This window comes from Rana temporaria, chromosome 4, assembly GCF_905171775.1.
Source record: "Rana temporaria chromosome 4, aRanTem1.1, whole genome shotgun sequence".
In the NCBI taxonomy this organism is placed as follows: domain Eukaryota; kingdom Metazoa; phylum Chordata; class Amphibia; order Anura; family Ranidae; genus Rana; species Rana temporaria.
In genome coordinates, this window is record NC_053492.1 from 453,902,952 (window position 1) to 453,921,778 (window position 18,827).

The window sequence follows — 18,827 nt, forward strand, 5'->3', positions numbered from 1 at the left end:
CTTGTGACTGTCAGAGACCTGCTATGCCTCATGGGAATTGTAGTTCTGCAACAGCTGGAGGTCCACTAATTGCATATCTCTGCAATAGATCCTGCTCCCTGGTAGGCAGAGAGCACAGTTTCACCTGACCATCTTCCTGGTAAGCAGAAAAAACAAAAACTATACTCTCTCTATTCTAGCACCTACCTAGGAGGGTGCTACAGATGCATATCTAATTGTAGCCTATTTTTTTTATGCACAGCTCTGAATGCAGATGTATTGTTTCCTTTGGGTCCCTGGTGCATGCCATAAAAATAAAAAAAATCTGCATCTGAGGCCCTGCATATGGGGCATATTTTATGCTGTACACTTGGTAAAGTTTGTGCATACAGCACAGATGTAGTCTATTGGCGTACAATAGCTGCCTATGTCCTAGCAACAGAAGGATGCTAGGAAGCTTTACTGAAAAGCTACCTGAGTCCTAGCAACAAGTGAATGCTATGAAGATTTCTTTAGAAGCTGGCTATGTCCTAGCAACAGAGGGACGCAAAAGCCATCTGTATCCTAGCAACGGAGGGACGCAAGAGCCGTCTGTGCCTTAAATGCAAAGCATACTAGCTTGCTTCTTTGAGAAGCTGCTTGTATCCTTGCAATAGAAGGACACTAGATGGCTTCTTTGAAAAGGCCACCTTTGTAGAAAGACCAAGCAACTTCCCAAAGAAAGGACCTGGTGGCTTTCCAATGGAAGGACCAAGCAGCTATTCAATGGAAGAACCAAGCAGCTTCCCAATGGGAGGACCAAGTGGCTACCCAATGGAAGGGCCAGTCGGCTTCCAAATGGAAGGACCAGTTGACAGCCCAATGGAAAGACCTAGTGGCTTTCCAATGTAAGGACCAAGCGGCTTCCCAATGTAAGGACCAAGCAGCTTCCCAATAGAAGAACCAGGTGGCATACCAATGAAAGGACCAAGCATCTTTCCAATGGAAGGACCAAGCAGCTCCCCAATGGAAGGAACAGGTGGCTTTCCAATGGAAGGACTAAGCACCTCCCAAATAGAAGGACCAGGTGGCTTTCCAATGGAAGGGCCAAACAGCTTTCCAATGGAGGGGCCAAGCAGCTCCCCAATGGAAGGACCAAGCGGCTTTCCAATGGAAGGACCAATCGGCTTTCCAATGGAAGGACCAAGTGGCTTCCCAATGGAAGGTCCAGGTGGCATTCCAATGGAAGGACCAAGCATCTTTCCAATGGAAGGACCAAGCAGCTCCCCAATGGAAGGACCAAGTGGCTTCCCAATGGGAGGACTAAGCAGCTTTCCAATGGAAGGACCAAGCAGCTTTCCAATGGGAGGACCAAGCAGCTTTCCAATGGAAGGACCAAGCAGATTTTCAATGGGAGGACCAAGCAGCTTTCCAATGGAAGGACCAAGCAGCTTTTCAATGGGAGGACCAAGCGGCTCCCCAATGGAAGGACCAATCGGCTTCCCAATGGAAGGACCAAGGGGCTTCCTAATGAAAGGACCATATGGCTTCCCAATGGGAAGACCAAGTGGCTTCCCAATGAATGGACCAAGCTTCCTTAAGAAGCAGCCTGTGTCAAAGCAACATCAGGATGCTAGGCAGCTCCTGCCCCCTGGGTCCTAGCAATGGAGAATGCTATGTGGCTTTCTTAGTTTGTATTCCTGCTATTGCTCTCAGCCTTCTCCAAATCTCCAAATTCCCTTTTTTTGCTGCTGTGAGTAGACTTCCTGGTCGAGGTTGGTCCCACTGTATTTTGGAATGTAGCCACCCTCTCTTGCTCACTCCTGAGATGGACTATGGGATTTGTAGTGTGCATAGGGAAGTGCACATGACCCCAACTAACATGCACTGCTCATTGCAAACAAAACAGAAGTGAGGGGGAAAGAGAGGTTCAGGATCTCGTGGAGGATGTTACAAGAAGGCAGGAAGAAGCAGTAAGAAACCATTAGGTAGATTCAGGTACATGGGTGCAAACTTGCGGCGGCGTAACTTAGCCTGTTTAGGCTACGCCGCCGTAAGTTAGCTAGGCAAGTACATGATTCTCAATGTACTTGCCTGCTAATATACGGCGGCATAGCCTAAATCGGGCGGGCGTAAGGGCGCCGAATTCAAATGTCTTGGAGGGGGGCGTGTTTTATGGTAATGAGGCTTGACCTCACGTTTTTTACGTTTTTTTTTTAATGCTCATGCGCCGGGCGCCTACATTTCCCAGGGTGCATTGCGGCTAAGTACGCCCCACGGGCCTATTGATTTTGACGTGGACGTAAACGACGTAAATCCCGATTCGCGGACGACTTACGCAAACGACGTAAAAAATTTGAATCTCGCGGCGGGAACGGCGGCCATACTTTAACATTGTTATTCCACCTAATAGATGGAATAACTTTAGGCCTGCTAATGCCTTACGGAAACAGCGTAAAACTACTGCGTACGTTCGTGAATCGGCGTATCAACTCATTTACATTTTCTACGCTGACCGCAATGGAAGCGCCACCTAGCGGCCATCCGAAATATTGCAATCTAAGATAGGACGGCGCAAGCCGTCGTATCTTAGATATGTTTAAGCGTATCTCTGTTTGAGCATACGCTTAAACATAGGTCGGCGTAGATTCTGAGTTAGGTCGGCTTATCTACTGATAAGCCGGCCTAACTCTTTCTGAATCTACCTACATAGGGCCATTAGGCAATGGATGTGTACAGGTTATTTTTGGAGAAAAAGGACATAATTTAGTGTCACTTTACAAACCACAGTATGGCAAGCAAAGTGTTCCTTTACAGGTCTGGCGTGTCGTATGGCGTGTACCCAGAAGCCTTTTCTCCTCTCTGAGAGGTTTATTTGCAATGTAAACAGAGGGAAGTGATTGGTTGCTGTAAGCAATGCAGATGCTTTCCTTCTCATACATTAGAGCCATATGTTCTCAGCTCCTCTCTCCTTCCAGAACAAAGAACAAAGCCCCGGCCTGGCGCAGGTTGTGGCTGGGGGGGGGGACGTCATCTGGAGTGCTGGGTGTGAAGGTGACACAACAGCTGGAAACCATTGAGCTGATTTATGCTGGCGGTGGGACAGAACAGACTCTGCTGAGCCCTCCAGCAAACACATTTTAGTTGTCATTTTTCTAAAGCCTATTGGAAAATGGAAGTAAGGATTTCATTGGTTGCTGTGGGCAACACCAACAGTTTTTTATACTCATTTGTATATCTGTCTAATGAATTGTATCAGGAATTAAAAGAGGGCCCCCGTTTTGGGCAAATATCGCCGGTAAATGTACAAAACATCAGCGGCATTTCTTTGTTTTGCACATGAGCGTTAAAGGTACTCGCACTGAAGTTGGCAGGACTCCGCACACCCAGGGGCGGACTGACCATTGGCATTCTCGGGGGCCCCATGCCACTAGGGGGCCCCCCATCAGGGTTGCCAGGCTCAATAAAACCAGGGACGGTATGTAAAAATCTGTCCCTGATATGTCCAAAACCAACATGCTTTTGATGTGAAAATCCTGAGATTTTAGCTGCCCTGCCTATGCAATGCCTCCTGGCGTGGTGGCCATCTGTAAGCCCGGGGGCCCCATAATCTTCTATCGCCCAGGGGCCCCATGAGTAGTCAGTCCGCCCCTGTGCACACCCATTGATTTGTATACTGTATTTTGTGACTGGGTGTGTCCACTGTTGAGTTGCATAATAATGATCCAAGTGGAAACCTTTATGTTGCCCGCAGGCCACAGGTGTTACAGTAGACCAGGGGTCTCCAAACTTTCTAAACAATGGGCCATTTAATGTCCTTCAGACTTTAGGGGGGCCGGACTGAGTAGAAATTGTCCTGGCGTCAGTGGCAGTAAACAGTATTATAATATTAGGGGGAGGAATAGCACCCCGTCGTTGGTGTCAGTAGGAGAAATAGCGCCCCATCCTTGGTATTTGTGGGAGGAATAGTGTTCCATATTTTGTATCCATGGAGGGAATAGTGTCCAATCATTGGTGTTAGTAGGAGAAATAGTACCCCATCATTTATATCAATAGGGGGAATAGTGCGCCATAATTAATATCAGTCAAAGGAATAGTGTCCCATTGCTAATAATAATAATACAATTACAATATTGCTTGTGTAACAATTGTATATGCTACATATTTTTTTTAAATAGATTAATAATAATATTAATATTAATACAATTACAGCATTGCTTGTATAGCAATTGTATATGCTACATTTTGTTTATTATTATTATTATTAATAATAATAATAATAATAATAATAATAATAATAATAATAATAAAATTACAGTATTGCTTGTGTAACAATTGTATATGCTACATTATTTTTATTATTATTAATAATAATAATAATAATAATAATAATAATAATAATAATAAGAAAATTACAATACTGCTAGTGTAGCAATTGTATATGCTACATTCTTTTTTTTAAATAGATTAATAATAATATTAATATTAATAAAATTACAGTATTGCTCGTATAGCAATTGTATATGCTACATTATTTTTTTAATAATAATAATAATAATAATAATAATAATAATAATAATAATAATAAAATTACAATAGTGTATATGCTAATAATATTAATATTAATACAATTACAGTATTGCTTATGTAGCAATTGTATATGCTAATTTTGTTTTTAATAATAATAATAATAATAATAATAATAATAATAATAATAATAATAAAAAAAATAACAGTATTGCTTGTGTAGCAATTGTATATGCTACATTATTATTTTTTTAATAATAATACAATTACAATACTGCTTGTGTAGCAATTGTATATGCTACATTCTTTTTTTAAAATAGATTAATAATAATATTAATATTAATAAAATTACAGTATTGCTCGTATAGCAATTGTATATGTTACATTATTTTTTTAAATAGATTAATAAAAATATTAATACAATTACAGTATTGCTTATGTACCAATTGTATATGCTACATTATTTTTTTTATTAATAATAATAATAATAATAATAATAATAATAATAAAATTACAATACTGCTAGTGTAGCAATTATATATGCTACATTATTTTTTTTTAATAGATTAATAATAATATTAATATTAATAAAATGACAGTATTGCTTATGTAGCAATTGTATATGCTAATTTATTTTTTAATAATAATAATAATAATAATAATAATAAAAAAATAACAGTATTGCTTGTGTAGCAATTGTATATGCTACTTTATTTTCTTTTTTAATAATAATACAATTACAATACTGCTTGTGTAGCAATTGTATATGCTACATTATGTTTAATAATAATAATAGTAATAATAATAATAATAATAATAATAATAATAATAATAATAAAATTACAATATTGCTTGTGTAGCAATTGTATACGTTTCATTATTATTATTTTTTAATTCCTTTTTTCTTTTTCTTTTTTTTCCCAATGAAAATAGAGTTACCCTTTAAGCATCTTAGGTGACAATAATGCATTATGTTCCCATACTGTTTATTTTTTTATGAATTAATAACATTTGTCTTGTTGAGGAAATATAAGGAGAACATTTAATTTGCCCATTCACACTGAACAAACGTACCAGCAATTTTTCTGCATGAACAGCTATGCAAACATTTTTTTTTATTTATTAATACCCCCCACTGTATGCTATTAAAATTATTACATGCATTTATATGCCTTTAGAATAAAGTCATGCGTATCAGTGCCAGTGTGAATGAGGCCTTACCAGGCTGTGCTCAGATTATTTTTGCTGCATTATTGATTTGTTTATTTGTACATTTGCCATGCAATAGATAATTGCCTTTAGCCCAAGAGATCTGTAAAAAAAAAAAAAAAAAAAAAACTATGCTTGCTCCAGAAATTAAAAGAGAAATAATAGATCTTTTTTAATTGTAACAGACGACTTTAATAATGCGGCTTCTGGCTGAGATGTTTTATGTCGGCTTGTTTTGCAGAGTTGTATTGTATCGGATATGTTAATTGGAATCCATCACACAAAGGTCCCTGGACAAATGTAAAAAGAGAATTCTGCTGTGTAAGCGCCACTCCCGTTATTCACTCCAAAGGTCATGTGACAGTCACGGTGCGCAGCAGATCTGTATAGGCCGTTGTGTTCTATTGTGTCTGCATCTTGTTTGTAAAATATTCATGCCGTGATCTGACCGGATCAGAACGAGTCGCCCATACAAAGCGTGCGCTTCTTTGTTTGCTATGTATTTTATACATATGTGATCCTTCGAAAATAACAGTCAAGAGTTAAAGTAGAACCCTGGCCAAAACATTTTACTATCTTGGGCCAGATTCACAAAGGACTTACGACGGCGTATCTCCACGTACGCCGTCGTAAGTCCGAATGTGCGCCGTCGTATCTTTGCGACTGATTCATAGAATCAGATACGCCTCACTGTTGCCAAGATACGAGCGGCGTAAGTCTCCTACGCCGTCGTATCTTGGTGTGCATATTTCCGCTGGCCGCTAGGGGCGCTTCCGTATATTTCCGCGTCGAATATGCAAATGAGGTAGATACGCCGATTCAGAAACGTACTTGCGCCCGTCGGATTTAGCTACGCCGTTTACGTAAGGCGTCGGTCCGGCGTAACTTTACCCCTCATAAAGCAGGGGTAAGTCATGTTAGGTATGGACGTCGGAAACGTCGGAACAGCGTTGTATTTTACGTTGTTTGCGTAAGTCGTATGTGAATGGGGATGGGCGTAGGTTACGTTCACGTCGACTAAGCATTGAGCCGGCGTAACTTAGGGAAAAAATTTGACGTGATACTGAGCATGCGCGCGCATGCGCCGTTCGTTAGGCGCGTCATTTACGTGGGGTCACGATTTCCATACAACACGCCCCCTACCAGCCTACTTTGAATTACGCGGGCTTACGCTGGCCCATTTATGCTACGCCGCCGTAACTTAGGGCACAAGTTCTTTGTGAATACGGTACTCGCCTCTCTAAGTTACGGCGGCGTAGCGTATATGAGATACGCTACGCCAGCAGAAACTTAGGCCATTCTTTCTGAATCCGGGCCCTTGTTTTACTGCTGTCTGCATCAGCCATTAAAGCCCCATTTTTTCAAACTTTGATTTAGTGGCCGTGGGATTTTCAACTTCACTTACCAACCCCGGAAGTATTTACCCCCTTAAAACCGGAGTTTCACCCAAAAGTGGAGTTCCACTTTAAGCACTCCTCACCCCCTTACATGCCACATTTGGCATGTCATTTCCTGTCCCACTTCCTCCTTCCGCCCAGGGACCGCCTCAGTGACTTCTCCTCTCGCCTTAGGCGGCCCCTCGCTCTAGGCGATCTCCTGGGACAACAAGGCTCAGGCCTAGGGCAGCACTTTGCAGGGGGGCAGCACGGAACGAGTCACTGCCGGCTTGCGCTACACTGTTAGTGTAACGCAAGCTGCTTCTAATTTTGACTGTCCTATCATCCTGGACCACAAACCTTCCTCACTGTGCTATATGTTTTCTGCTGCACCATTGGCATGGCTATATCTTCTTAGTCCTCTCCATAAAATTATCAGAAACTTGTGCTTAAAGTAGAACTATAGGCAACACTTTTTTTTTTCATTTTGGATAGAGTAAGGGAGGGTTATAGCCCCTGTTAGTTTATTTTTTACCATCTCCGTATCATTGAAGAGATTTCCCTTCATTTCCTGCCCCATAGCCAAACAAGAAAGGAGAGGAAATCTATGCAAATTAAGGGAATCCATTCCCCCCCGCCCAGGCCCTAAGAACTAGTGTCCCCACTCAAAAATTTCAGGACGGGTCTTAAACATAAAGGGGTGTGGCTTTGACAGGAAGGGGTGGCTCATATTTAAATTAGCGGGTGCACGAGTTTAGTCAGGCCTAGGGCAGCACGAAACCTAAATACACCACTGGGTTACCTGCACTGAGCCATAGACTTCTATTACCTGCGAGTTTGGTGTGCTGAGAGTACAGTGGGCTCTATAGAGTCGAGTGGGCTGCCATCCACCTGCTTTGCTCATTGTGGCCCGCAACTGGTTACCAAGTCGCTTAAGTGGCCCTTGCTCTGCAAAAGGTTGGGCACCCCTGGTGTAAATTGTCCGTCCTATATAAATACCTTTAACAATTTCTGAGAATAGTTTTGCACCCTACAAAGGCTTTGTACTACTTTCAATACAAGCTATGCAGTGAAATAACTTCCTTACAGGATATTGACAACTTACAAGCCGACCACAATGCTCTGTCTAATTGGGCGACTGTGGCAAATGAGGTTTAATGTTGATAAATGTAAAGTTATACACTTGGGGGCTAAGAAAATGCATGCATCATATGCATCATACATACTAGGGGAAGTACAACTGAGGGAATCAATGGGAGAGAAGGATCTGGGTGTTCTGGTAGATCATAAGCTTAATAATAGCATGCATTGCCAAGCTGCAGTTTCCAAAGCGAGCAAAATCCTTTCTTGTATTAAGAGAGGTATGGACTCCAGAGAGAGATATAATTTTGCCCCTGTACAAATCAATAGTAGACCTCATCTGGAATATGCAGTTCAGTTTTGGGAACCAGTTCTCAAAAAAGATATCTGGCAACTGGAGAAAGTGCAGAGAAGAGCAACCAAACTGATAAGAGGCATGGAGGAGCTCAGCTGTGAGGAAAGATTAGAGGAACCGAATAAATATGATCAACATGTACAAATACATAAGTGGTCTGTATAGTGAACTTGGTGTTGAGTTATTCACTTTAAGGTCATCACAGAGGACAAGGGGACACTATTTACGTCTAGAGGAAAAGAGATTTAATCTCCAAACACGGAAAGGTTTCTTCACAGTAAGAGCTGTGAAAATGTGGAATAGACTCCCTGCAGAGATGGTTCTGGCCATCTGTCAGGAACCATGAATCAGACTGAGACAGAAAAAATCACACCTTTTAATGTGATAGGAAGCCAAAGCGGGTAGTCAGACAAGCCAGTAATCCGGAAACCAGAGATCAGCGTAGTCGGAGGCAGAAAAACAGGAACGGGAACCAGAAGGGACGTCACACGGGCAAAGTCTTTCACAGGAACACAGCAGAGAAAGTGCAGATATGTTGACCAGGCAAAGGCAGGAAAGGAATGAACAAGGCAGTTTAAATAGCTAGGAGGGGGTGGCTGTAGTTAGAACTGACAGGCAGATAATGATAACCAGGTGAGCCGCTGAGGAATCAATAAGGGCTCTTTCACACGGAGCGGACCATTTCTGGGTCCGCTCCGTGTGTCCGCCAAAGCTCAGCGGGGATGCCCTGTCCTGTCTCTGCTCCGCTGTCCCCTATGGGGGATCGGATGCAGACGGACCGTCTGTCCGTCTGCATCCGGTCCGTTCCGCCGAACGGAAGAAAAATAGGGTTTCTTCCGTTCGGAAAAGCAGATCCCGACGGACGCAGACGCTAGCGGATGCTCCATCCGCTAACGGACGCGTTCCCATAGGGATTCATTACAAGTCCGTTAACAGACTTGTAATGAACGGACGAACGGTCCGCTGGTGTGAAAGGACCCTAAGTGCTGACAATGATCCAACAGCTGAGCACAGAGAAGAGAGCTGCTAAAAGCCCAGCCCTGACATCAGCTCAGTAGATTGCTTTGAAAAAGGCCTGGATTATTTCCTAAATGTACATAATACAACTGGATACTAACATTTATAGTAAAGTTGATGCAGGAAATATCCAATTGCCTCTCGTAGGATCAGGAAGGAATTTTTCCCCCCTAATGGAGCAAATTGCATCATACTTTGCTGTTTTTTTTTTTTGTTTGCCTTCCTCTGGATCGACTGAGGGTATAGGATTGTATATATAGGATTGCAAAAAAAATAAAAATTGTTTTGTTTTCCCCTTTTTATTGGTTGAACTAGACTTTGTGGCCCGGATTCTCAAAAGAGATACGCCGGCGTATCTCCTGATACGCCGTCGTATCTCTGAGTCCGGCCGTCGTATCTCCTGATACGCCGTCGTATCTCTGAGTCCGGCCGTCGTATCTATGCGCCTGATTCATAGAATCAGTTACGCATAGATAAGCATTAGATCCGACAGGCGTAAGGCTCTTATGCTATCGGATCTTAAATGCAATTATTTTTTTGCCGCTAGGTGTCACCGACGTCGTTTTCCCCGTCGAGTATGCAAATTAGCAAAATACGCGAATTCCCGAACGTACGCGCGGTCGGCGCAGTGAAGTTACGACGTTTACGTTAGATTTGCGACGCGTAAAGTTGCCCCTGGGTATATGAGGCGCAGTCAATGTTAAGTATGGCCGTCGTTCCCGCGTCGAAATTTGAAAATTTACGTCGTTTGCGTAAGTCGTCCGTGAATAGGGCTGGACGCCATTTACGTTCTCGTCGAAACCAATGGCGTCCTTGCGACGTCATTTAGCGCAATGCACGTCGGGAAATTTTAGGGACGGCGCATGTGCATTAGGTTCGGCGCCTAATTTAAATGCGATATGCCCCCTAATTAGGCGGGCTTGCGCCGGGGGATTTACGCTACGCCAACGTAACTTTATAGGCAAGTGCTTTGTGAATCAAGCACTTGCCCGTAAAACTTGCGGCGGCGTAACGTAAATGAGATACGTTACGCCGCCGCAGAGATGCGGCGATCTACGAGAATCTGCCCCTGTGTCTTTTTTCAACCAGACTAACTATGTATCTTCCAAGAAAAAAAGCTATAATAATTCAGGCCGCGAACAACCTGAGGTAGGAGTTATCTCAATTTTGTGGGTATCGTATTGTGCGCTACTGAAAACACTATAAATATGAAGGACTGGAGAGCGGAGAGATTTAATGAAGTGTGCGTCTACCGGGAGCATTGATGGCTCACAAACGAGGGGGGTGTATTAATCCATGCATATTGGGTTATGCGAAGCTCCACACAAAGCTTGGCAGTACTTTATAGCCCAAAGCCCTGAGATGACCTTCCCACTGGTACAGCCTTTATGGCTGATTTAGCTTTCTGATAAAACTCATGTTCCTCCTGCCATTTTATGAAGCTCTGCTGTTGTGTGATTCACGGTCACAGCTGGAGAACTTCAGTATCCACGGGGCTGAACATTTTTACTGGAAGACTGGAGTGCATGCAGATTAAATGCTTGTGTAAGTTCTCAACCACTTTTTTTTTTCTTCTCAGAGCCTTGTTTATAACAGATGCTCATAATGTTCAGATTTGTTAAATGCCTAAAGTTTTATTTTCTTTGCATTCATGCATAAAAAACATACTTCCAAAGAAAGGCGGATAATTATAGGCATAGAAATTATATATATATATATATATATATATATATATATATATATATATATATATATATATATATATATATATATATCATATACAATTTTTTTTATTTGATATATTTATTATATATTTATTTTATTTATATGATATTTTTATTTATTTATTTGCTTATTTTATTTATTTGTTTTAGTAATGCCGTTTAATTATTTTCTTTCCTCTTCTTTATATATATATATATATATATATATATATATATATATATATATATATATATATATATATATATATATATATATATATATCTATATATATATATATCTATATATATATATATATATATATATATATAGATATATATCTATATAGATATATATAAAGTTAATCTGATGTTTGCAAATTTTTTATTTATTTCTTTTTTTTCCCAATGAATTATGGAGTTGTTGTTTTGCTTAGGCTACAAGGATTCCCTTGTATTAGTTGTGGTTTTACGGTTATTCTGTGTTTATTTTATTTTTTTAACTGTGCATAGCAAAGATTCTTTCCAAGTCTAGTAAGAAATAAAACACAGGCGGAGATGTAACCAATTTAAAATGGTATTAAACCCCAGAACACAAATGTTGTTATTTTGCAGTTTTTAGATGTGATGTCGCATTAGTTTGCTTGGTTTGCTTTCTTTAGTTTCCTTAATTAGCCGTAGTTTGCTTTTTTTTTTTTCACCCAGGGATCTGGCCAGTAAGGCAGCCCGTAAATTAGTAATCGTATAACCAGTGGGTTGAACGAAAAAACAAAACAAAAATGCGGCTGTCAGAATACTTCCCATAGATTCAGGGGTAGATTCGCGTAGAATGGTGTATCTTTGTGCGGGCGTAACGTATCCTATTTACGTTACGCCTCCGCAACTGTTACAGGCAAGTGCCGTATTCTCAAATGAAAGTTGCGGCGGCCTAGCGTAAATAGGCCGGCGTAAGCCCGCCTAATTCAAATTGTGAAGAGGTGGGCGTGTGTTATGTAAATTAACATGACCTGACGTGATTGACGTTTTTCACGAACGGCGCATGCGCCGTCCGTGGAATTTCCAAGTGTGCATTGCTCCAAAGTACGCCGCAAGAACGTATTGGTTTAGATGTGAACGGAAATGACGTCCAGACCCATTCACGGACGACTTACGCAAACGACGTAAATATTTCAAAATTCGACGTGGGAACGACGTCCATACTTAACATTGGTACGCCGCATATAAGCCTCATATAGCAGGGGTAACTTTACGCCGGGAAAAGCCTAACGTAAACGGCGTAACTGTACTGCGTCGGCCGGGCGTACGTTCGTGAATTCGCGTATCTAGCTGATTCACATATTTCTAGGCGTAAATCAGCATACACGCCCCTAGCGGCCAGCGTAAATATGCAGTTAAGATCCGACGGCGTAAGAGACTTACGCCGGTCGGATCTAATAGAAATCTATGCGTAACTGATTCTATGAATCAGGCGCATAGATACAACTGCCCGCACTCAGAGATACGACGGCGTATCTGGAGACACAACGTCATATCTCCTTTTGTGAATCTACCACGTGCAGCTGAGACTACAGAGAAAGGAATTGGGAAATCTGTGTCCTCAGTCCATTTCTCTGTTTTAAAAGTGAGACATCAGGGATCTGTTTAGACCCCTGATACCTGTATTTCACCAAAGCCTTCCCTAAAAAAAATAAAAAAAATAAAATAAAAAACAATATTGTGAACAATTCTTTAAAAAGAATTGTAAAAATAAATAAATAAAAGACTACTGACATTGTCCTCTGCCTACTGACAAAGCTTACTGCCCTACTGACAACGTCCACTGCTTTACTGACTGTCACCACCCGCCATCCTACTGACACCAACCTGTGCCCTACTGACGCGCCCAATGCCCTACTAAAACTGTCCATGTGGTAATACATTTTAAAATGTTTGTTTACATTTATTTCTTAGGCCCCTTACACAGGGGGTGGATCTGTCTGAGTGGAGTCTGCCTGCTCAGCGGGGGATCTCTCCAATGATCCTCGCTGAGCAGGCGAATGACAGGTCCTGTCCGCCTCCTTAGGCAGAACGGACAAGGATGAAGCCCGCTCTTCTCGATTGGGTGGTTGGATGGAAACGGACTGCATGTCCGTTTCCATCCGATTGTAACCCAAGCTGACCCGCTGGACGGATGGTGAACGTATAAGTCTGTTTTCATCAATTCTTGTCAGATCAGATGCTAGACAGGTGTCAGTGGACGCTGACACCCACCTCCCCATAGAGGACAATGGGTGGCTCAATCATAATCACTGAGTTGAAAAAAGGATCACCCCCTTATGTCAGTATTTTGTTAAACCCCCTTTTGCTTTAATTACGGCCCTTTTGTCTGTTGGGATTTGTCTCTACTAACGTTGCACATCTAGACAATATTTGCCCACTCTTCTGTGCAGAACTGCTCAAGTTCAGTTAAATTTGATGGTGACCATTTGTGGACTGCAGTCTTCAAGTCATTTCACAGATTTTCAATGGGGTTTAAGTCTGGCCTCTGACTGGGCCACACAAGGACATTCACCTTTTCCTTCTTCAACCACTGTGTGGTCATTGTTGTTGTGTACTTTGGGTCATTGTCATGTTGGAAGGTAAACCTTCTTCCCGTTGACAACTTTCTGGCAGAGGCAGGGCCCCTTACACAGCTTCAGGGATGGGCCCCCTGGAGCCGAGAACCGAGGGGGGGGGGTGGTTCTGCCGCCTGAAATTGAGAAGCGGGGGGGGGCTGCCGCAAATTGAGTAAAAAAATAAAAAATAAACCTCTTGGCCCTTTAATACAAAAAAATATATAAACAAAAATTAAAAAATAAACATTTATAAAAAATAAATAAAAAAGGGGGGGTTGCCACATGGGGCCCTGGGGACCTCTGAGCCCTTTAATAAAAAAAAATATATATAAAAAAATAATAATAATAATAATAATAATAATAATAATTATACATATATAAATAAATAAAAAAAAAATATATATTTTTTTTTTATAAAACAATAACAAAAAAAAGGGGGGGGTGCCACATGGGGCCCTCTGAGCCCTTTAATATATATATATATATATATATATATATATATATATATATATATATATATATATATATATATATATATATATATATATATATATATATATATATAATTTTTCTTTTTTTTTTATAAAAAAAATAAAATAAAAAAAGAGGGGGTTGCCATCCGGGCCCCTGGAGGTCCCGGATGGCAACCCCCTCTTTTTTTATTTTATTTTTTTTATAAAAAAAAAAGAAAAATTATATATATATAATTATACACCTCTTACAGGTGTACTGCCTGTACCCCCCTGATGGCGGCCCTGGGCAGCAGATTTTCCTCAAGAATTTGATGATATTTTGCCCCATCCATCTTTCCTTCTATCCTGACAAGTGCTCAAGTCCCTGCTGCAGAGAAACACCCCCCATACCAGGATATTACCACCTCCATGCTTTACTGTAGGAATGGTGTTTTTTTGGATGGTGAGCTGTATTGGTTTTCTGCCAGACATATAGGGCCAAATCCACAGACATGCAGCCTAACTTAACTTTTCAAAGTTAAGGTACACTGCCGCAATTTTCCGAAGTTAAGTACCGATCCTCAAAGCACTTACCCGGAAAATTGCGGCATCGCAACTTAACTCCGTCCATTGTAAGGCGTTCCTAGTTTAAATGGGCGATTCCCATTTAAATTAGGCGCGCTCCCGCGCCGGACGTACTGCGCATGCGTGTGACGTCATTTTTCCCGACGTGCAGCACGCGAACGTAATTTACGCCGGGCTTTGTGGATTGCGACGGGACAATAAAGTTGCGACGGGTGAAAAAAAATTTACGCGCCGGGAAAAAAAATTCAAATTTAAAAAAAAATCGCGGCGATCGAAAAAAAGGTCTGGTTTTACATGGTGTGCTAACTTTACACATTGTAAAACCAGCCCTAATTTTACGCGTGCAAATCGTAACTTATGCAGAAAACACAAAGCTTAAAAGCTTTGTGGATCTGCTTAAGTACTCATTTGCATACGCTAGGCGGCATTTCGACTCGAAATGCCCCCAGCGGCGGATGCGGTACTGCATCCTAAGATCCGACAGTGTAAGTCTATTACAGATGTCAGATCTTCTGCCTAACTTTGGAAAAATCCTTTTGAGGATCGTTTCCAAAGTTAGTAACAGAGATACGCAGGCTGAACAGCAGTTCCGCCTGCATATCCCTTTTGTGGATTTGGCCCCTAGTTTGGTGTTAATGCCAGAAAATTATATTTTAGTCTCATCTGACACCTTTTTTTCCATGTGACCTCAGAATCTTCACGGTGCATTTTGGCAAAGCTCAGTGGCGACTGCATGTGGACTTTCTTGAGGAGTGGCTTTTTTTTTTTTTGCAACACCCCCCCATACAAGCCACGTTTGTGATATTGTTGTCACTTGCACACAATGACCACTCAGTCATAAATTCCTGCAACTACGTCAGAGGTGCTGTAGGCCTCTTGGTAGCTTCTCTGAACAGTTTCCTCCCAGCTCTTTCATCCAGTTTGCAGTGACGTCCTGATCCAGTGAAGATCTGTGTTGTACCAAATACCTTCCACTTCCTAATAATATACTTCACTATGCTTCTAGGCATTGATAAAGCCTTTACATTATTTATGTATCCAACTCCTGACTTGTGCTTGTCCACGACGTAATCCTGGTGACAGTGCAGTGCCACCAATAGTTGAGTGTTTTCTTCAGTTGCCCAACCAGGGATGAAAATGCTCTAGGAAAGCTCTTTTCATGCTGAGCTAATCAAAATGACCATATCTGAGCACAGTTAAAAGTCAAATGGCTTTGTGCGCTATTGAGATTGAGTTTACAAGTAATTTTTTAGGAAAGGGGTGATCCTTTTACCTTTCATATTATAAGATGTTATAAGTTGCTCTGAGTAAATATATCTGGATAAAACTGTCTGCCTTCATTTCAGGCTGCAAAGCAACAAAATGCGATTCTTTTCTATACCCACTGGGGCAGATCCACAAAGAAAGTACGCTGGCGTATCTAGCGATACGCTGGCGTACTTTCAAAATTCCTGCGTCATATCTTTGTTTTGAATCCTCAAAACAAGATACAACGGCATCTGGGTTAGATCCGACAGGCGTACGTCTTCGTACGCCTTCGGATCTTAGATGCAATTCTTCCGCGTCCGCTGGGTGGCGTTCCCGTCGTAATCCGCGTCGAGTATGCAAATTAGCTATTTTCAACGATCCACGAACGTACGGCTTTTTTCGGCGTATAGTTAAAACTGCTATCTGGTGGCGTACGCAATGTTACGTATGGCCGTCGTTCCCGCGTTGAATTTGAAAATTTCTATTTTGTTTACGTAAGTCGTCCGTGAATGGGGCTGGACGCCATTTACGTTCACGTCAAAACCAATGACGTCCTTGCGACGTCATTTGGAGCAATGCACCCTGGGAGTTTTGACGGACGGGGCATGCGCAGTTCGTTCGGCGCGGGGACACGCTTCATTTAAATGAAACACGCCCCCTACTCGCCGCATTTGAATTCCGCGCCCTTACGCCACGAGAGATACACTACGCCGCCGTAACTTACGGCGCAAATTCTTTCAGGATTCAAACCAAAGCCAGGTAAGTTATGGCGGCGTAGCGTATCTCAGATACGCTGCGCAGGTGCAGATCTTTGTGAATCTGCCCCACTGTGTATATATACATGTGTTAGAGCTTTGGGGTGCACACCCTAATGCAATAGGCTGCGCACACCTATGATAGGAGAGTTGCGTGAACAATGACAACTGGACAGTGATGAGTGAAACACATATCTCTGGTCATAGTGATAACCCAGAGCAATCTGTATATTATTTTTCATACACAACCCCTTTAAGAGAACTTTTGCTTTGCTCATTCAAGTCAAGGCAACAGGTTTGGTTGATAATTGGCAGACAACTTGTTTTCCTTTCCGAGACAACCAATGGGAAGATTTTCCTTTCATTGCGCTTTTCTTCACATGGACTTTTCTTATATTGCTATTTGAAGCTCACTCGCTTCTCTGAACTTTTTTTGCCAGTTCATATTATTTATATATTTGTTTATACTTCACAATTCACATTGTGCTAGTTTTAGTACGCACGTTTTATATTGTTAATTATTAGCGCTGCACTAATTATCCACCATTTATGCCAGACTTTGTTTGTTTGAGTGCTAGCAGCTTTTCTTTCATTTTGGGTTCTAGCGCAGTCTTTCCCACTTTTCCACAAGGCAACAGGTTTGCTTTAATGTCCCGGCTTTCCTTCACACTTCAGTCACCAGGAGCAAAGGAAGAAAGCTCTGCGTTGGTCACATGAGAGGTAGATGAGTGAGAGCCAAGCTTCGGGATTCTGGGTATTTTCTAGTGGGGGAGGGGGACTAAGGAACGGTGCATTGAAGCAAAAGCACAGGTTTGCTCTATGGACAGACATTTTACAGTGTTGATGCTGGTTGGTTTATTCCAGTAATCACTTTATTGATTGTCTGGTAATTAATAATCTTGGAGCTGTAATGAGATTAGCGTTCTTCAGAAATGAATGGGGGATGTATGTATCTGTTAATTAACATGGTAGCGTCTGTTTACCACAGAGCAATGTGCAACGTTGAGACACCCAGTGGCAACCAATTAGAAATCAACTTTTTAGTATTGCCTTATTTAAATAAAGTTGAACTCAACTTATAATTGTTAGCAGGTAGCCTTTCATGGCCGAAGAGACTCTGTATCTCTCTTCGGGGATAAAAGTGCTTTCCTTTCCTGTTAACAATTACCTGACCTCACAAATGCGCTTCTGGAAGAATGGTCAAACATTCCCATAGACACTCCTAAACCTTGTGGACGGCCTTCCCAGAAGAGTTCAAGCTGTTATAGCTGCAAAGGGTGGGCAACTCAATATTGAACCCTACAGACTTAGACCCCATACACACTATACAACTTTTGTTGTCAGATTTCCTTTAGACTTACCAAAACCATGTAGTGCCAGGGCCTACCTGATTGCATATGTAGCACTACCCCCATAGGATCTGCTGGATTATATTTTGGGCCTGCTGTTACCTCACGGTTCACCACGTTCGTCTTAGGGGTCCTTCTTGAAGAGTTATTCACAAATGTCTGCACCAACACTAAGGCCCCTTTCACATTGGACCTGGAGCCACGTTGGCGGTATATCGCCGCTAAAAATAGGGATTGCCGCGGGAATCGGCAGCTAGCGGTGCGGTATTAACCCCCGCTAGCGGCCGATAAAGGGTTAATACCGCCCGCAATGCGCCTCTGCAGAGGCACATTGCGGGCGGTATTGCCGCGGTTTACCATTGTTTTCAATGGGAAGGAGCGGTGAAGGAGCTCCTCTCACCGCTCCAAAGATGCTGCTGATAGGAGATTTTTTTGTCTCCCGCCAGCGCATCGCCTCAGTGTGAAAGCCCTCGGGCTTTCACATTGAGTCTGCAGTGAAGGAGTTTTTCAGGCGGTATAGCAGCGCTATTTTTAGCGCTGTACCGCCTGAAAAACTCCCCAGTGTGAAAGGGGTCTTAGTCTCTGTTCTTCCAAGGTTTTATTAACCACTTAAGCCCCGGAC

The 18,827-nt window shown here is 41.9% G+C and overlaps 1 protein-coding gene across 1 annotated transcript in view; it reads left to right on the forward strand.

Moving 5' to 3' along the window:
* The first annotated feature begins 10,784 nt into the window (after window positions 1-10,784).
* STON1 (stonin 1) overlaps window positions 10,785-18,827 on the forward strand; it is a 105,625-nt gene continuing 97,582 nt past the window's right edge. Inside the window, 1 exon segment of the mRNA XM_040351594.1 lies at window positions 10,785-11,067. Within this exon segment, the coding sequence (XP_040207528.1) occupies window positions 10,959-11,067 (109 nt within the window). The 5' untranslated portion in view covers window positions 10,785-10,958.